This window comes from Emydura macquarii, unplaced genomic scaffold (genome assembly GCF_026122565.2).
Source record: "Emydura macquarii macquarii isolate MOO-44397 ecotype Brisbane River unplaced genomic scaffold, CSIRO-AGI_Emac_v2 contig_306, whole genome shotgun sequence".
Lineage (NCBI taxonomy): Eukaryota > Metazoa > Chordata > Testudines > Chelidae > Emydura > Emydura macquarii.
In genome coordinates this window covers 7,155,914-7,176,704 of record NW_027130443.1, presented here as the reverse complement: position 1 = coordinate 7,176,704, position 20,791 = coordinate 7,155,914, and the positions used below count along the sequence as shown (strand labels likewise).

General features: G+C 49.2%; 1 protein-coding gene across 1 annotated transcript in view; it reads right to left on the bottom strand.

Annotated features, from left to right (window-relative positions):
* The window catches only part of MLLT1 (MLLT1 super elongation complex subunit), a 58,702-nt gene extending 47,414 nt beyond the window's left edge, over window positions 1–11,288 (bottom strand). Inside the window, exon 1 of the mRNA XM_067562096.1 lies at window positions 11,181–11,288. Coding sequence (XP_067418197.1) covers window positions 11,181–11,288 — 108 coding nt within the window. The remainder of the gene's footprint in view (window positions 1–11,180) is intronic.
* Between the last annotated feature and the right edge of the window lie 9,503 nt (window positions 11,289–20,791).

Sequence of the window (20,791 nt, the reverse complement as noted above, 5' to 3'; positions counted from 1 at the left end):
GGCTTCCACTGCTCCTTCCTCCCCATGCCTCTCAGGGCAGGGGAGGCAACAGCCCTACTACTGCTGATGACCACATCTCCGGGGGAGAGGAAAGGGCAACAGCCCTGCTACAGCTGATATCTGGCACCTCCCCTGCCGCTGGGATGGAGAAGACCAAAAGCCCTGCTGCTGCCCCTTCATCCTGCCCACCCCATCTCCCCATATATCTCAGAGGCCAGGGGGGAGCCACTAGCCCTGCTCCTGCCCCTCCTCCCCATTATGCCTTAGTGAACAGGGGAAGGCAATAGCCCACTGCTGCCCATCTCCCCCACATTAAGCCTTTGAGGGGGCTGGGGGAGGAAACTGCCCCACTGCTGCCCCCTCTACCCCCTTATGTCTCAGAGGGGACAAGGAGGGGGACAGCCCCACTGCTGCCTCCCCGTATACTCCTGAAGGAGCAGGGGGCAATAGCCCCTCTGCTGCCTCCTGAATTTTACCTCTCAGGAGGGTGGTTACTGCCCTTCACCCCCATTAAGCCTCTCAGAGGGCAGGGGGGCAACAGCCTGCCTACTGCCCCTCCCCCCTCCCATTGTGGGGGGGGCAACAATTCTCCTACCACCCCAGTCCCCTCCCCTGATGCCTCTGAGGAGACGGGGACAACAGCCCCGCTGCTGCCCCAAGCCTCCCATTCTGCCTCGGGGGGGGGGGCAGCAACACCCCCTGCTGCCCCGCCCCCTTCTCCTCCCTTTACGCCTCAGAGGAGGTGGGGGCAACAGCCCCGCTTCTGCCCCTTCCCCCCCATGTATATCTCTGAAGGCACGCCCCCTGCCTCGGGGGGGGGGACGGGTGAGAGCTGCCCCCCCACCCCATGCCGCGGAGGGGGCGGGAGGGGGATATCGCCCCTCGGCTCTCCCCGTGCGCGGGGAGCGGACCGTCTCCTCCTCACCTGATTGTCCATGGCTGGGCCCGCTGCTTCCCCTCCCCCCCCCGCTCGGTCCCGGCCCTGGCCCCGGTCCCGGTCCCGGCCCCTCACGGCCCCGCCGCGGCCCCTCGCCTCATTGTGTGTCACTCACAGGCAGAGTCCCTGCCTCTCTCTCTCCTCCCCCCCCGCCCGCCCCACGGAACCGGAAACAGACGTTCCCGGAGGGGCAGCCTCGCCCGCCAATGGGAGCTCAGGCCATTCCCAGGAGGCGGGGCTTCCGTCGGTACTCGAGAGCCCTTCTCTGCCGCCCGCTGACTGGCCGGCGCTGTGGCCAATAGGAGGCGGGGGAGGGGAGAGCAGAGGGGCGTGGCCAGCCGGCGCATTGGGTCAGCCTGGCAGCGGGCTGGCTGCGGCGCGGCGGCAGGAGCCGGCCTGGCTCGCGAGGACTGAAGGCAGCGTGGGGCCGGGCCGAGCCAAGCCCCGCCCCCCCTCCGCCTACGGCCGGCGCCTCCGTGGGGCAGAGGGTTAGGCGCGGGAGGCCGTGCCCAGCCATGCAGGGCCCACACCTTCCAGTACGGTCCCGCCTGCTGCACCCAACGCGGCCCCGGCAGAGCTCCGGCCCCCCAGTACCCGACACTGCTGCAGACACACCCCCGGCTCTCCCCAGCGGCCCCATCCAATACTCCAAAGCAGGTCCCCCAGGACCCTTGCTCCCGGTATAAAATGCTTCCAAGAGGGGCAATGGCACCTACCCCCCCCTGCAGGGCCCATGGTTCCCAGCATGCCCCACCACACCCCCTGCGGGGCCCATGGCTCTCAGCAGCTCCCACTGCACCGGGGCAAGAGCTCCAGGGCCCGCAGCTCCCAACATGAATCGCCCCCCTTCTAGCCAGGTGCTGGCAGAGGCTCTGAAAAACGGGGCACTCCAGCAGTAGTACAGCTCCCTACTTACCTCCCCTCCCCCCCTACACACACATACACAGGTCTCATTGCATGCGGTTATCTTGATCTGAACCGGCCTTCGTGTTCCAGCTGATTCCAGCGTGGGAACATACCCTGTGTTGCTGACGACTCTGCGTGAGAAAAACGGCACAGAAAAGTTGATCGCACGTTATCTATTGTACATCAAGAAGCCTTTGCAGTGCAGCCTCATACAAAGTGACTCCTGCAAAGTGAGTGGTTACCAGCCACAGGCCCAGCTGTGCTACGCAGAGCAGCAGTCACTAGCCACCAGCCCGGCTGTGGTTGAGGCTCCTGAAAGGGACTGTTTTGTGTCTGGCACACAATTCACTAAGGAAAGAGTCTCAGATGTGGTTCTCAGTGCTGTGGGTGAGTTTGAGTGGCATATTTACAACCAAAAAACAAAAGTTTTTTATTAATGTTTGTAAGCCTCGAAGACAAGAAGTTATTTTCTTCAGTTATGTAAGACTCCAAATAAGCCTGACTATCGTCACATTTGAAAGTTTGTTGAATTCTGTAAGGGAACATACAAAAATCCATGTCATCCAATAACACAGCAAAATGTGCTGCCAACACATAGGGAAGAGACAGTGATAAAAATGAGGGTCAGATTAGTGACATCTGCAAAAAATTAACCATGATCCTAAATTATTCTAGAGACAAAAACTGTATTTCATTAGCCCAATATCAGATGTTTGCAGAGCAAAATGGACTAGGAATGTTTAACCTCAATTGTCAAAGTGACAGCAGTGTCTCCAACACTGTCTCTTGGTTTGAATTCTACTGCTAACTGCTACTCTTCTAATTTTCCATGTTCCCCTCTGCTAGAAAGGGGGTCTTAAGACTGTCTCTTTGTTCTTCTCCATAAAGATTGTTTTTCTGGGAGGTCTCATTGATAGCTTTGATTGTGAACATCACTTCCATGCAGATAACTCCCAGCTCCATACTACTTTTTCCTCTAGCCCTTGTCCAAACCATTAGTTTTGTCACCATAAGATCCTTCGTATTTGCATGCTTCCAGGACTGAAGTCCATCTTGGAGAAGAGTCTACTTTTTCCCTTGTCTCAGGCTCCACTACCAATCTCTTAAACTTTGTTCCCAAAACAAAACATTTTAGAGTCGTCCTTCCCCCTGAACTTTTTGTCCTATATCTCCTTTCTCTGTCAATTGTCTGTCAACTTCTCTGTATTCAGTTTATCTGTATCTGAATATTAACAGGATACTTCCTTTCTTTGAGCCTGCCCCCATACAAAATCTTTTAATCCCTTAATCTTTCTTTATCTCAAATATTACCATTCTTTCTTTAACACTTTTCCTAAATTACCAGTCCCTAAACTCCAGGGAGTCCACAATGCAATGGCCAGACTATTCTTTCATTTCAGAATGTGGGACTGTATCTCTTCTGTATTTGATCACCTGCATTGACTTTGAATACAAATTTTCTTTCTGGATTTCAGTTGTTCTTGAACTCAATGCACACTACAGTTAAGCCATTTTCTCTTCTGGCCTTTTGCCTGTGATCTCTGGCTCTCATTTTTTTTAAAGACCTCTCTGCATTATGCCCCAGGCCATTCTGAATTTTCAAAAAAACAGGCATCAAGGAGTCAATACTGAGCCAATCTAGCTAGCATCATGAAAACTATTGCCATCTGAAATGACTGGAGAATGAGGAAGACTTCAGGAGTGAGAAGGTGTGTAGCACATACAACGTTCTGTCATTTTAAGGGAATTCTAAGGAGGTGATAAATTAATAAGTGGGGGTGGTTCCCAGGAAATTTGGGATTTTTAACATATTCAGATGCTCTTCTCCCACTCTAGTCAGGAATATGTGCTTCAAAGCCAGGTTTGGGTGTGATAAATTGCATTAATGTGTTTCCCAAAATTCCTGGTAAAGTTTGTGTACCAAATGATGGTGTTTTAAAGTAAATTTGTACCAGAACATGCATGCTAATGTTAGAGAGATGCACAGAGTGGATTATAATGGTCAACTTTTGAAAAGAAACCCTCTTCTTAAAGTGTGATTCTATTCTATGTAAAAATGGCACTGCCTTACTCCACAGATCTTGTACTTCAGATTCATATTTACTTGCTTTACTGATTAAAATACATTTGTGTTGATTTTTACTCCTGTAGGCATGGAGGAGTGCAGGGCCCTCCCTCGCTGTCAATCTCCAAGGTAGGCCAGGGCCTTTGCTACACAGTCCTAGAACGACAGTCTGTCTACAGGGGGAGTTAGCAGTCTACAGGGCTCCAACCCTCTGGCAGAGTAGAGCAGTAGTGAATCTTTAAGCCCAGGCGAGGGACGAGCACTGACACCGTCTCGGCGCTCAGGTGGGGGAGTCTTCCACCCCCAAGTAGCATGGCGTAGGGCTACCTGACCCCACCCTACTCCACCAGGTCCCAGCCCAGCACCCTCACCATGGTGGAGTGCTCCACCACTGGGTCAGCGGGGCTCCGGCTGAAATGCGCTGATTAGTGCTCGGGAAGGAGCAGAGCCAGACTAGTCGACTGTCCTTGGGCTACTTCCTATACCCTCTTTGTAGTGTACTTGTAGCTCAGGGTTGTCCTCCATCTCTCCATGATACATTGCAAGCAGCAGTCCCATCAGCTTCTCTGGCTCCCGATCACTCGGCGGGTCAGGCCATCTGCAGGCAGCAGGCAACAGCCTCTCTGGTTCTCAGAGCCAGCAAGATCCATCTGTCCTCCTCAGTGGCTCCAACCCAACTGAGGTGTAGTGTTGGGCCCGCCTTTTGTACTTCCTGTCTCTATCCCACCCCTCTGTTTCTGGTGTGGTGGGCGTGGCTTTCCTGGTTCCACCCACCAGAGGGCATCTGGCTGTCCCTCGCTTTCAATCTCCGAGGGAGGCCAGGCCTCTTTGCTGCAGCCCTACAAAATCAGTGTAGCTAGGGGCTTGTATTCTTTTAACATGGATTGGCTAATGTGTATTAACTAACTTGCTAAAATCCTTGTATATGCAAAAGAAGTTGTAGTTTTAATGTCTTAGCTGGTCAGGGTAAACTGTAGGTTCCCCACTAGGGTTTTCCTTGATCAATTAACACATGTTAAAATTACAGCTGTGTTGTCTACATTATGAGGCAGTGTTGTTTTAGCCATGTTGGTCCCAGGATATTAGAGAGAGAAGGGTGAAGTAATATCTTTTATTGGACCAGCTTCTGTTGGAGAGAGAGACAAGGTCTCAAGCTTACACAAATTACTACACCTGCTTTCATACCTCCAGTAACCACCCTAGAAACACTAAGAAATCTGTTACCTACAGCCAAGTACTCAGATACCACAGGATACGCTTCAAGGAGAAAGTCCAGAATATACAGTACACCTTAACACACTTAAAACCACCTTCACTAAACAAGGACGCTCCACCAGATAATTAGAACACATCATGGAATGGGCCACCCAAATACAAGTTGTGCAGTTTTATGGTGAACTTCGCACAGAGTTCCATAAAGGTGGCTTTGCGCATTCAAAAGTTCTGCAGCCATTGCTCATCATCCCAGACCTGCAGAATGATGCAATTGCACCACTCAGTGCTTGTTTCATGCGTCCCATGCAGATGGTCCATGAATGCCAACAGTAATCCGGCGTTGTTCGTTTGCATGGCACACAGTAGGTCAGGCGCCACGGATTCCTGTTCGGATTGGGAGCTCATGATATACTGCATGACCAGCCACGATGTGTTCAGATCACTGACAACAACAGTGGAGAGCAGTGCAGGATCCATCCTTTCAGATAGAGGTGGCGTGCACACATGAAACTGGGACCATTCAAAAATGCTGTGAAACACAGTCGGAAACCCATGGAATTATGGGATGGAAATCGCTGCATCATGGGACATTGATCCCACACCCATTACGCACTGCGATCCTCTCCACCTTCCCATAACTCCTAGCAGCACAAGGTAGTGAGTTGTACAGTGGGATAGCGGCACATAGTGCACTGCTCTCACTGTCGATTCCAGAGTACCAACTGTGGACGTGCTTCAGTGACACAATGAATGCTGTGTGGACAGGCACAAGTGTTGTAATTACAGCTCTTTTTGATCATCGCTGTAATTTATGTTGACAACACTTTCTTAGGTAGACAAGGCCTTAGTACTTTACCTGAAAGACAGGCCCATTTTAACATCCTTTAGCGCTATGCCCGAGTCATTAGATCAGCACTGACTCGGGTGGGTCTACATCTAAAACGTGAATCGATCTAGCTACGTTGCTCAGGGGATGCTGTAGTATCTGTAGTGTAGACATAGCCTCAGAGAAATTACAGTGTTACCGACATAATACCTGTCTGTTCTTTGGGTGTCTGCATTGATGTACTTGTCAGGCTAATCCCTGCGTGATTTATGAGATTAGAAAAGATCACATTTGGAATGGCTGCATGAGTAAATGGTAATGAATAAGGAATTTAATGTGCACAAAGCATTGGGGAAGGCATAGCTAGTAGACAAATCAGACCTCTCAATGGTTCTAGCTTTATGAAGATTTCCTAAATTAATGACCTGTCAGTTGAGTGTCTGAGTACCCAAGACGACTATGGGCTGATCTCCTGTTTCTTTATACTCATTCCAGCAACTTCTTGGTTTTGCCATGCGTGATGGAGCGTCTGCCTCACACTGGCACTGAAGGGGTTAAAAGATGCCTAGGGAGGCTGCGCAGGGAGCAGTCAAGCCAAGAGAGGCTGTGGGGAGCAGCCAATCAGGGTCAAGCAGGGCCATATAAAAAAAGCTGCAGGGCCACCAGAGGCAGCTGAGTTGCTATAGGGAGCCCAAGGGAGAGGACTGGGTTCCTAGAGGCTGCAGGAGGGTAACACCTCAGACAAGGCAGCTGTTAGCAAGGACATGGGGAGCTAGAGAGAGAGCAAGATCCTGGCTAGCTGCTGGGACTTGCAGACTCGAGGCCCTGAGAAGAGGGTGAAGAAGGTGCTGAGGCCACAGGGAAGTGGCCCAGGGACTTTGAAGCAGCACTGGTGAGGAGTTAAGGAGAGGCCCTAGCGAGGCTGCTTGTTACAAGCTTCCTGGGCCAGGACCTGGAGTAGTGGGCAGGCCCGGGTCTCCCCCCACTTGCCACTAGGGAAGTGGCTAATCTCTAGAACTGAGATACCTCCCTCTTCCCTCTCCCCCCTTCCCAAAGTGGGAACAAACGGACAGTGACACGGCCCGAGGATTGAGTCACGAAGAGGACGCTTCGGTTCCTGACATTCGCGAGAAGGGCTACCGGTGAACTGGGAGAAAGAGTGATGGCGCCCAGACGATGGACATGGGTGTCGGCCTGAAGCTAATCCCCAGATGACCAGGAGGAGGCGCCACTTTGGAGGAGAATGGTATGAACTGTCACAAAGTGGATGATGCAAATTTAATTAGCTTTTTTCTTTTGGGGGCTTTATTTTGGCAGAGATTTGCTATTTTTCTGCTATTTGTAGCAGATCCAGTACCCATGGATAAGAAACGGGCTTAATTTGCATATTCAAATATGCAGATTCAGTGAGATAGATCTCCTTAATTCTTGTTTAGGTTTTTTCTTTCAGAGGCTCTATTTCTGAAATCCTTGACTTGGGCCTTGCCCACAGTAGAGAATTTTATAAAAGAATTCCCACTGGTTCTACCACCAGGGCTAGAACTGCTGGGTGATGTAGTCAAGCAGGTCACTATGACTCTCATCGATTTATACCATCAGATAAACTGGTGTTAGGACAAGGAGGGATATTTTCTCTCACGTAAACACAGCCACATTGTTCATATGTAAGAGGAAGAGGGAATCATAAGAGTCTAAGGATGGAGAAGACCAACTGGATCACTTTGTACAGTGTAGGAGGAGAGACACCAAGGACTGACTGATCTCCAGCCCTTCCTGGGAGGGTGCAAAAGAGACATCTCTGGTCCCTGCAGGTGCACAAGCCTGGCCAAATATATCCCCATTGCATTCAGCTAAGTCTTGCTGTCCTGGGAGCTTACAGGCTTGTGTCTGAATCTAGTGAGGGGGAAACTCTTCTGTGTCAACAAGGGAAGTGAGACCAGATGTGTTGGCGGAGAGTCTGGCGGTATCTACACTAGCTGAGTACAAGTTGTGCTCAGCTACCCCACAAGGCACGCTTCTGGGGAGCCAATTGAACATCAGGCACTGAACCTCCACTTTGGTCATCCCCTCACTCAGCTCTAAGGCTTCCTTATTTGGGCCCATTGAGAGCATATGACTGCATCTGTTCGAAAGAGGAAACAGAAGAGCAGATGCCAAAGTTGAGTCCAGGAGGTTCTTCCCACACCCCTAACACCCCCAACTGCCATAGCACCTTCAAATCCCAATATGGGCAACCTTAATTCTGGTATTTCCAAATTTTGGAGTGATTGAAACCTTAATGTCAGTGCTTAATTTGTGCCAGGGCTGAGCCCTGGCACCGCTAGGGTTAGCAGTTCAGAGTCCTGGCACCTCGGCTTGCCGCGTCAGTTTTGAAAGTAAAACAATTGCTTGAGCCCCAGCACCTTTTTCTTTACAAATTAAGCATTGCTTAAAGTTCTTTTATCATTGTGTGTGTGTGGGGGGGGGGGCATTAATTATAAAATCCTGCTCTCTGTCTAATCCCTGTTCACTTTGTCACACCCAGAGATACAGGTTTGTATTATTGATTATCATTAACTGTATTATTATTGCATTATTACTTTATTTGATTCTTTGAGGAAAAGCTAAGAGGAGTGTGTTTTGCACTCTGAGCTGAAGATGCCAGACTTTGTAGTCATTCTGAGCTTTGGTGAATGAGAGTTCTGTCGTTGTGGTCCAGCCTCCAGGAAAAACTGTGTCCTGTACTCATGAGTGTCAGACAACACTTCTGCAATTTCTGCAGAACATAGTTGATGTGGGAAGTAGTGAACCCAAAGAGAGTGCTCTGTATTGGCTTGAACCAATCCCCTGCAAGATCTATGAAGAGTAAGACCTAGATTTTGCATTTGACTTGGTATTTACTGGGGAACCATATTGTTCCTCTTTTGTTCCTTATGCAGTGCAGCCTAGTGGATAGAGCACTGGTTGGGGACTCAAAGATCTGGCTCTGCCACTGGTCTGCTGGGTCACCATAGGCAAGTCACTTCACCTCTCTGTGCTTCAGTTTCCCATCTGTACAATGGGTATAATGATACTTACCTCCTTTGTAGAACACTTTGAAATCTACTGATTAAAAATGCTATATAAGAGATAGGTATTGATGAAGAACTTCAAAAATAGCAGAATTGCAACTGAACCAGAGAGACTCCAGTTTGTATATTTATGGATACGGATATAGATATGGATATAGATATCCATTTCCCAAACACAGTAACTAACTAGGACTCAATGTTCTTCTCCTGGCACATATAATTGCTGAGCGGTATTGCTAGTAATGATATTACAGCCCTCATTTACACACTTAGGAAATGTTTTGCACCCCAGGTCAATAAAGTATCTAGTTACCGTGGGCAGACGGAGGGGCTGTGTGCTCCTTTGGCTCATACATCATCCTGTGTATCCCTAGTTACCATTGGTTCATGCCACAGTTCTCAATGGAGGACACTATCTCCAAGGGACACTTCTATGTTGGCTGCCAGAGAGACGATAGAACAAAGGGTAATAAAAGAGAGAGAAAATTATTGGCAGGACAAAAAAATTTTGGTTCTGCAGCTATAGATGCTTCTGATTTTATAGTACTGATACTCAGGGACCCCCCAGCTTGTTTATATACATTGTGATCATGACAATGCACAGTAGCATGATGTCTTAGGAGCATGTTAGTTCTTAAATCAGCTGTTTATCCCCAGCAATATTTTTTCTTCTCTAAGGAATTATTGTTGGAGATGAAGTGCAGTGCCTCTTCTTCAGCCTCCCTATTCGCAGCACATATTTAACTCCAGCACACAAGATAGTGGAGACCCAGATTGTTAATAGCCAAGAACGTGGATTGCCAAAAAGATACTCTTAGCAACTATGAGCTGCATCTGGGAAAAATTACTGACAGCTTGAAAATTCTTCTAGTGCCCTGATTAGTGAGGGACTCAGTAGGAAAAAAAACCACTGTCAGATAGGTAGCTTAATTAAGTTATTTTTGGTAGAGAAAAATCTAAATGATAGTGTATTATATCAACTGAAAAATGCAAAAGACTTTAAAAGCACAATCACTCTCCTTGTCAGAAGGATGGGAGAATTTTTCTTAATAAGTAGGAACACTGAGAATTTTTCTTCTTCTTTCAGTGTATTTAGTGCTGGTGAAAAGAACCAGATGAACAGTCATGAATACAATATGTCTCTAGCAGATGCAGCATGGGCAGTGCAAATGTCCCCAGACTGCCCTGCTAATGTGCTTCAGTTCTGAATGAAAAGGACGAGTTTAATGGGTAGGAAAGGCATCCCATCGGTTTCCACTTCTATTCAGTCCTTGACCTCTCTGCTTGAGACTGCCCATGAGAAGCCCAATTAATGCCAGAGCGGAGGTTTGTTTTACAACGTGGCCATTTGTCCATTGGGCTCTAAACCGAGACCCACCAACTGGTGTTGCACAGACTATGGAACAGCCCCCAATGGTAATAACTTTTGGTCACATTCTACAGACTTAATAGAAGGAGCCTTTCCATCACTGGTTCAAATCCAGATTATCAGTCCATTAAGCCAACCAGACCCTCCACAACAGACATTTTACTTGGCATGTGTGTCCAATACTGAATGTGAGATGTTGGCGGTATTGCAAGATGGACAGCAAGATCTGCCACGGAAAGGCCTAATCACATGTCTTGCACTTGGCAGATTATGCAGTTCTGGTGCAATGGGAGGGTGACAGGCTCATTGGAGGAACCACCATCTGCTCTACAGGTGCTTCCTTCTGGCTGATTCCTGAGCTAGCACCAATGACAAGTCTCACTGGAAGCTGCTTGGTTGCAGTATCAGACGGATGCAACCTTTAAGCGCTATGCTTGCAGCTGCTGACAATTCATCTAAGCAGGGATTTCCCTGATAACGTCTTCTTAGCCAATCAAAAATCCTAATAGAAAAACAAGGTCACAAGAAGTACGATATTATTTTCTATGAGAGCACATTACCCTACTTCCTGAAGGCAATGACCAGCAGTTGGGCAGGGGAATTCAGACTGGTGCTGAGAACTCTGCTCATCTTGAACTGTTCACGTGGATCAAGGAAGTACAGTGTCCAAAGGGAGAGGTTTGTTTCACCACTTTAGAATCAGCCTTTGAAAACAGCAAATATACTGCCCTTGCGTATAACATCTCCATTGCCACTGCATTTATGGTGACTGGTGTTGCCTGGTACCATGACAGCCTGTGGCCATGGCACACATGGTTGCTGGTGTTTCTGAAGGCCTCCGACAGCTTGGTGTTGGTGGTCCTCAGGGTGGCTGATGTTTCTGGTGCCCCAAGCTCTTGTTTGGTGCCCACAGTCCTCATAGTGACTGTCATTTCTGGTGCCTTTGGAGATCCAGTATGGCAATTTGGTTCTCTCAACCCTCACAGGAGACTGAACTTCAGAGGTTGCCAGGGTCAGTGCAGCATTCCAGTGTCCACAGACCTCAGAATTATTGGACTTTCTCAGGTGCCTGAGTCCTAATATGGCAGCTTGGTGCTAGCTCTGACTGTGACTGGGTGCTCCAATACGGCTTCCCAGTGCTTGTGTCTCTAACAGTGATTGCTGTCTCTGGTGCTGGGAGTCCGATGCAGCAGGCAGCACAGAACCACAGCGCTCTAGGCCTCTAGGATTGAAACAGAGGCTTCAGAGCGATAAGCGTGAGCTGCTAATATTGGAACTACAGAACCAGATCTCCCTACTTAGAGCTAGAACACCCATCTCTCTGTAAAACACACGTACCAGGCGTTACATATGGTTCCATATAGATGGAGGAGATGATCAATTTGGCCACATTTCATGATTTAAAAATGCATTTTGTAAACATCACAAATGGTGGCCAGATTCATTCTGTTGCCCATTTATTTTTCCGTGCAGTCAAATATCATTTCAATATATGTGCGAAATGTGTCATTAAACCTCTAACATGAGTGGAAAATGTATTACTATACTGTATAGGCAGTACACTGGATCACTTGTCGACTGCTCAAAAGTGGTGAGCATTTGCATATGGTTGTGTGTATGCTGCAATATAATTATGTCATAATAGGGGAATCAGGGTGTATGTCACTTGTGTGACTACAAAAAGCCACAGCATCTTATGGTCAGCAATGAGCAAAGTGATTTTAGCAACTAACAGCTGGATTATTTAGTGTTTTCAGATTCTGATCTATTCTCTTTTTTTGCATTGGCTCCTCACTAGGCTGCAATTCTTGAGGTCCACACAAATTGTTGCCTGAGAATGAGCAGCAGAAAAGCCAGGGTTGAGAATTCGTCTTATGGTATGTTGGTTTTGGGTCAATATAAAATATCGATCATAAGAAGTGAACCTAATCTAAAAATGAGGCACTTATTCCTAGCTGTGTAAAGTCTGTGAAACTGAATTTTAAGGGCCAGTTTTTGCTCTTGTTTATACCAGTGTACATTTGAAATGATACTGCACCACTCCTCCCTTTATGGTGCCCAATGTCAGGAAGTCAGTGAGAGCGGACCTGCCCCCATCTCACCAGGATGGATCTGATGCTAGAGCTTCCCTTCTGCTCTTAAGGGCTCCAGGTGAAGGGTGGAAGGGGGGATTTTAATTCACTGTCTGCCTCTGCATCATCTTTTGTTCCCAAGTTATTTTTCTCGCTGTGTGGACTAATCAGTTGGTTCCTTCTTTTCATCTTAGAGGAGCTGAACTCGGGGGTCTGAAATTACCCTCCAGATTCTATCAAATGTTCCTGCCTGTCATGTTCCTGCAGTGTGACGCTAGCCCTCGAAGGAGGAGTCAGGGAGCGAGGAGAAGGAAATCCCACGTGAAGGACTGAGGTATGGGCAGGGTTGGAGGGACCTAAGGGCCCATATTTTTGTTTCAGTTTTCACCAAAAAGATTAGCAGTGCTCGGACAACTAACATAGTGAACATCTGTGTAAATGGGGTAAGATCTGAGGCACACAAAGAACAAGTTAAATAATTATTTAGACAAGTTAGATGTCTTCAGGTTGGCAGGGTCTGATGCAATACATCCTAGAATATTTAAGAAACTGGCTGAAGGGATCTCTGAGCCATTGGCAATGATCTTTGAGGACTTTTGGAGGATGGGATTGATCCCAGAGCACTGGAAAAGGGCAAGAATATCTATAAAAGGGGGAATAAGGACAACTCAGGGAATTATCGACCAGTCAGCCACACTGTGGTACCCAGAAAGATAACGGAGGAAATAATCAGCTTGTAAGCATGTAGAATAAGGTAATAAATAACAGTCAACATGGATTTGTCAAGAACAGATCATGTCAAACCAACCTAATATCCTTCTTTGACAGGGTAACGAGTCTTGTGGATGGGGGGAAGCAGTAGATATGATATATCTCAACTTTAGAAAGGCTTTTGATGCTGTCTCACTTGGCCTTTTCAGAAACAAACTAGGGAAATGTAGCTTAGACAAACCTACTATAAGGTGGGTGCACAACTGGTTGGAAAACTGTATTCGGAGAGTAGTTGTCAACAATTCACAGTCTAGCTGGAAGGGTTTATCTAGTAGGGTCCCAAAGACACCTGTCCTTGCTCAGGTTCTATTCAGTATCTTCATAAGTGATTGGGGTACTGGCATAGAAAATACACTTACAAAGTTTGTGGTTGATACCAAACTGGGAGGGGTTGCAAGCGCTTTGGAGGACAGAATTAGAATTCAAAATGATCTTAATATACTGGAGAAATGGTCTGAAATAAACAGGATGTAATTCAATAAGGACACAAATGCAAAGTATTACACTTAGGAAGGTCACCTCACCAGTGTGCCCAGAACAGGGATAACATCGATCCTTTGCTCTTCTCCAGCACCTCTCATCTCAGGGACTGGGCAAACACCAACTAATTTAACTTTGTTACCCTCCTGGGGAAAAAGTGAGCTTTACTGTCCTCATTTCATAGATGGGGAAACTGAGGCCCAGAGCGGGGCTGTTGCTTGGCACAGAGCCTCCTAGAGATCCCCAATCAGGGTCTGTTCAGTTCCCCAGTTAGGAAGTGACCAGTCCTTAGGGCTATTAACATTTAAGCGTTGGCCATTTTCCTAAGGGTGCAAGTGACTTGCCTAAAATCGCGTAGTCAGTCAGTGGTAGAGCAGCCAATAAAACCTTGGGTCATGACACCCAGCCTTCTGCTCTGACCACCAGACAGCATGGGCTTTGCCTCTCCATATAAATACAATACATTAAAAAGTGTTCCATGAAGTGTCAGGTGCTCCGTAAGGTGAATCTATTGGCAGCAGGTATGGGTTAAGGGAAGATGCTTGAGAAGAACCAAAAGTCCAGTTCCTTGTTGCCCTGCATTATGGGCTAAATTTTCAAGATCTCAGTTCCCAGCATAGTCTAACGTTTTGACAGTCTAGCCACTTTAGGTGCCCTAAAGGAGCTGAGCCTCTTTTAAAAAAGTAAAAACAACAGGAGTCCTGTAGCACTTTAAAGACTAACAAATTTAAAGTGCTGCAGGACTCTCGTTTTTGCTGTATTCAGACTAACACGGCTACTCCTCTGGAACTTCTAAAAAAGTGGGTCCCTGATCCTGGGTACAGAGCACTTCTGAAAATTCTGCGCCTTCTGCAAACATTTACCCCACGGCACAATGCCCCTAAGTCAGAGCAGTAGTTTACACTCATTTGGAACTGATGTAAATGACAGCACAAGTTGCAGGGCAATGGTGAATTGGGCTGTGTGGATTTATCCCTGGTGAGGGCTGGGAGGGACCAATTATGTGGTAAGGGGATAGTGGGGAGGAAGATCTTGGCCCAGGCAGCTGGTATAGGAGAAAGACTCTCAGCAGGTAGCAGTGGGGCAGGATGATTTGGAGGAACAGCCTGAATTTTTGGTGGATCTGTATGCCATTCTCTCCTAATTCATCCTTCCAGGGGAGGTCTGGGGTGCAGGAGGGAGCTAGGAAGGGAAAGAAGATGGCTTCAGGGTGGAAATGTGAGCAGCAGCATTCCTAGCACAGACATCAGGGCATGTCTGAGTCTGGTGCCCTGGAACCTCACAATGTTCTGTGTCCTTGCAGTTCTCAAGGAAGTTCTTTGCGGTGCCTTTCTTCTGCTCCACCCTGTAGATCCACTGCCTCTATTACCTCCTGGTGTGGTATGACCCACATCTACGTGCAGAGAGAGAGTGAACTGCTTGGCTTAATGAATGTCAACAGCAAACCAGGGAAACTTGATTGCTGAAGTCCACTTCCCCTTTGATTCATTAGAACCTGAACCCCAAAGCAACTTGTTCGGTGGGGAGGAATGCGGGAGGGAGGGAACTATGAGCATTATAACCAAAGAGGAACGTTTGGCCAAGCCTCTGTGAGATGAATCTTATTTTTAGGCAGTCCCTCTCCTCACCGGGGTCTGCAGCCCTCACCTACCCTGCCTGCTCCTGAATGTTCCCCAGTTACACTTCTGGCCACAGAGGTGTCTTTCCAGCCCTTCGTGGCATTGTTTGCACTCCACATGCAGGATATGGCACCCCGACATCCCCACCGCCATTCACGCTGCTTCCCACGCATGCTCCAAAACAAAGTCAAATTCACATTCAGAGAAAAATGGCCTGAATTGTCCCATTTTCTAGTAATGTGTTTGTAAGCGCTACAGTTTGATCTGCACCCCTGTGTCTCTGTATGTCACGTTCATCCTACAGACCCCACTCCCCTGCTTAGCCCACATTCCCAGCTGTCCCCAAGGTAGCATGTAAGAGTATGTTGGTGGGGACTCACTGGACAGCCCCTTTAAAGCATCCTTGTGTTTTCTTACCAGTTTCTAGGGTCAGGGACTCAGAGCCCAGACTTGGCAATAGCATCTGGCTTCATTCAGAAACCCATGAAAGTTTTGGATGCCATGAGGCCTCTCAGTGTATCGATCTGCTTGACTGGGCATTTCAGTCACGCCTGTGGCAGTGATCGAGGCCCGTCGCGCTCCCTCAAGTGTGCAGTAACGTCATTTTTCATGTGGATGTGCTTAGAACATATCCCTTCTTACAATCAGATGCAGGGGCTTTTGCCTCTGGGCTTGTCTGCAGTGGAAGCCGCCATTGCAGTGATTCTCTGAGTCTGGGGATTGTTGCTTCCCCTCCACCCAACCGTGGCTGCTTCCCTTTATGGCGTCTGTGAATATCTGACTCCCTAGGCCTTGGGAAATGCCCACCTCCACAATTTCTTGGCAGCCCCTGGAGGAGGTTGGGGGAGCATAGGTGACCAGCTCTTCATGTGCCAAGTTACCTGGCAACAAAGTCATTTCTTGGAGCAGTTGCCTGCCCCCCACCCCCTGGAGGGGGGAAGGGGAATAAAAGCCCTGCTGCACTTTTGAACTTGCTGCCAGAATGCTGTGCGCAGGATAGCTCCATTGGAGGGCAGGGCGCCCAGCAGGCAACCTGTGAAATTGACCAGAAGTTATTAATAGGCAGCAGAAGAATGCAATGGGGAGGGGGGAGGCCAGTGACAGAGCGAACTGGTGAGTGAGAGAGAGAATTAAATGGGGAGAAAAAGTGAAAGGGAGAGACTGACAGACAGTGATGGAATACGAGAGACAAAGAGAAGGTAACAGAGAGGGAGAGACAGTCACAGAGGAGGGAGAGAACAGAGAGCCGGGCAGACAAAGACGGGGGATCCGATTCTCTGTTTTCCTGCAGCTTGTGCAGGTCATTTGATTGGGGTTCAGTGAGTGCCTAGGGGGTGTAAAATGCCACCAAACCAGAGTGGCACCGGCATTCCCCTTTGTACCAGTGTAAATGTCTGCACAGGGCAGCGGAGAAGCCGGCCCCGTTTCATTTCTTGCACCTTTGTCTCCCTGGATCCCTAAATATTTACATAATTTTGCATGCAGTGCTGACATCTAGTGGCTGCAGAAGGGGTAGTAGAGGGAACCAGGAGATTGGGCCGAAAGGTCTCCTGTTCCCTGGAGCTCTCCTAGCACTTTCTCAGTCACTCTGGCATCGATGCAGCTCTCCTGGAGCTAGCATCACCAGGGCACTGGCATTTTCAGGGCTCTGTTGTCTAACTCTGCTCAAAGCATGTTGAGGTGAGGTGGTGCTGAACACACTGGAGCCCTGTCTGCGGTCGTGCTTCAGCTGTGCGAGCTCCCAGTGCAGGTGCACCCTGGCTCGGGGATACATGTAATGCTGTCGGGAGTGAATCCCTGCAGCAGCTGCCGTCCCCCCATTTGGAGCTGCCTCTTGGGCTGCCTGCAGACATCCTCTCCTGCTGCTTGTGTGAGGACACAGACTCTCCAGGCAGTGTGGCCCCTGTGAGGCAAGGCAATTCCCAGCCCAGAGAGAGGACAAGGAGAGATGGGGCCAATAACTGTGTCCTCTCCTCAGCCTGAACACTCCCACCCAGTCCTCAGTGTATCTATTTCGCTACAGTCGGGTGAGGCCTTGGGAATCAGTGAGGAGATTGTAGGGCTGACGATCCTGGTGGCCGGCACATCTGTGCCCAACCTCACCACCATCATTGTCACCCAGAAAGGCCCAGGGATGTGGCCATGCCCAGCTCCACCGGGAGCAACGTCTTTGAGACCATGGTTGTGTAGGGACCCAGAAAGGGCTGCTTGGTGGCGGGGGCCTGGCACAACGCAGCTCCCTCTGCTGGTGGCTTTAAATCCACTCTGGCTCCTGCCATCCAGGGGGCCCAAAGGGCTTTACATCAGTGCCTCAGTTCAGCATCCCGCTTCCCTCCCAGCAGCGCAGCCAGCCCCTCTTCTGAGCAGATGGCAGTGGGCTAGCGCGTGGCTGCCCAATCCTCTGCTGGGTCGCGGCCGGAGAATGTCGCAGTAAGGGACGGTTCCCAGATGGGAGAGGTAGGGCCAGGTGGAGATTGGTGGAGGGAGACAGAAAGGGAATGCAGTAAAGGGAAGGAGATGGGGAAGAGTAGTGAGAGAGCCGGATAGGTAGAAATCCAGGTACCATGCTGTGCTTCTCAGGAGGTACAGACCAGAGGCTGGGGGGAACGGAAGAGGCTGACCCTGAGTTCCCTTTACGTCTTCCAGATTCTGGGCTGCTCCAGGGGCTGGCATGACTGCTACCGTAGGCTAGAGCAGCCCTGACACAGCCCCGAGGCCTCGCATAGCCCCTGTTTTGCCTGGGACGTGTTCTCTGAGCACTGAGTGGGTTTCTCTTTCCCAGGAGTCCGGCTCCGTGGCTCTGGTGTTCTCCGTCTCTGCTCTCGTCGGCCTATTCTGTGCCATCGCCCTCCTCTTCCTCACGCTGCTCTGCCCTGTCCTCTCAGAGGCGCTGTGTAAGTGGAGGATGAGCAGATCTCCGGGGGGGTCTGGCTGCTTGTGCTCTGCCTCCGCTCCCCTGGTCAGTCTCCCACTAGAGAAGAGGATCCTGCTGTGCTGCACGCTGGCGTGCAGAGCCCAGCCACGGCCAAGGCCGCTCCTCGCCTCCAAGGAAGGGCAAAGAAACAGGGCTCTGTCCCTTTGTGAAATCTAATCCAGGAGAACCGGCTCTTCCCTGTCCACCAAGGGCTGGAGTGCAGGAGCTGGCAGAGCGGGTGGGAGGCGTGGGGGTGAGGGTGTGCACACATGGCAGGAGGGTGTGGCCTGGGAGTACCAGCAATGGACTGGTGTCAGGAAAGCCAACTGTCACCGATTCGCTGCTTGACTTGGGGCGGGGCTGCTCTGTGCCTCAGTTTCCTCATCTGAGAGAGTGACACTGACGCGTCTCAGGAGGGTGTTGTGAGGCTCAATTCACGTTTGGTCAGGGTTCCACCAGAGGTGGGTTGAGGGAGGGGTGGGTCTTGAACCAGAGAAGGAGTAGGGGAGGGGATAGGCCTTGTGTCTTGAGGGGACAGTGGGGAGGACTTGTGCTGGAGTTGGTTGGGAGGGGGCAGGCCTGGTATCAGGGAGTGGGAGAGGGTGGGGTAGGCTTCTCTGGGGTGGGGCTTGTGTTGGAGGGGACTAGAGAGGGATTGTGTCAGAGGGGTGTGGGAGAGGGATAGGCCTTATGTCAGAGGGGGCAACCGTCTCTGGAGTGCTAATGGGGGCTGAGGTGGATTATGCGTGCCCAGTAATTCTGACACCTAAGCTAGCTAGGTTCCTGTCTAGACTAGGAAAATAACTCATGTTTGAAAACATGTCAAGCAACATGTTTGACCACTAGCGTAAACAGGATTTATCACTTTTTAAACCATGTTAGCTTGTTCTGGTTAGCTGGTCTACCATGGTTGTGGTAGAGCTCAGACTTCCTCCTCCCCCAGGACACACACGAGTTTGACAATTGCTAAATCTTTTCCTCTGGGAGAGAGAGTCATTGAGAGGAGGATGCTGGCATCACTCAAGTTTCCCCGGGTATGGGCCAATCACTACCTTTAATAATAATAATAATAATAAACAATACTACCTACCACTTATATAATGCTCCTCAGGAGATCAAAACAATCTGATTTTTCCAAACAACTGAGGCATGATTATCAACCCTGAGCAATTACCCAGTGCTGTACGTCTTCAAAGACCTGTACAAACATTAATTAATCTTAACAATGCCCTGGAAGCGAGTCAGCAGTATTATCCCCATTGCACGGAGGAGGAAGTTGGGAAAGATGAAGTAATTCGCCTAAGGATGGAATCAGGCACTCAGGCGTTCCTGTCTCCAAGTCCTGTACTTAGTCCAACTTCTCAGCTGGGCAGAGATACTGATCCCTTTGTCACCTATTACTATGATTTGCCTTACCATCAGCTTTGGTGTGTGTGCAATACGGGGAGAGGGAGCGAGGAGTGTGAAGCTGGTGGGATTCCAAAATTCAGAATTTATGCAAATGTCTTTGGTTTGGGGATCTGTGGAGCTTTTGCTCTCCTGGGATTCTCTGGTTTGTGTTGGTTCATACCTGCTGCTAGATCAGCTTCTCATTGGTCTGTGAACACCTCACAAAAGTGTACAGAATCTTTGAGGATGTCGGATTGATTTGGAAGTTGGGGTGATAACTCAGGGTAGATGTTGTGTGGCTAACATCTGCTCCCCCACGAGCACACAATAGCTCTGTGTGATCTGTGGAGGTCTTTGTGCAGAACTGGGGAGGTAACTTCTGGGAAATCAAGTGAACATATTTACAGAAGGATAAATAAACCCAAAGTGCTCTGGTATAGCTGAGGGGTGGATACTGCATTTCTGATCCATTCCCTCCCAGATTCCTGATTTGGCACTGGACACTGGATTTAGATAATCATCTTCCCAACCCACATATTGGGTTAAATTCTGATCTCAATGACATTAGTGTACAGCCAGAGTAACCCCAGTGGAGGTACATTATTAGTCTGAGTAACATCAGTCATGCCCATTGTATTTAAGAGTTTTGGGGTTGCAGATTGATTCCATTTAAGTCAATGACAAAATTCCCGCTGGGACAAGGAATTGGTCACATGAACTGTACAGTGATACTGCTCAAACTCCATGCCCATTGCTTGCCATTCCATACGGGAACGTGGCAAGATGTGTAGATTTGTGAGCTGGGCAAGAGGCAGCAATGCCGGGAGGAGATAACTCTCTGTTCTGCAATGCACTCACTGCAGCTCTCTCAGAGCAGCAGGGCAGCTCCAACTGAGGGCCAGGCAGCTGTTTTGCCTTCCCCACAGGAAAGAGGTCACAAAAACAGGAGGGAAAACTAAGATTTGGAGGAAGAGAACAAGGAGGAGGGAAAGGGGGGCAACTGCTGCTAGGCACACACAAGTAAGGGGGCTCAGCCAGTCATTTAAGTCATGCACCCGCAAAAGCTATACCCATTACACAGTGTCCAGGTACCATTTCAGCCTAGGTTACAACCTGCCTGCCTTAAAATTCCCCATGCAGTTTTGACCGGATGCAGTATCTTTCCTTCTGGTCCCAGC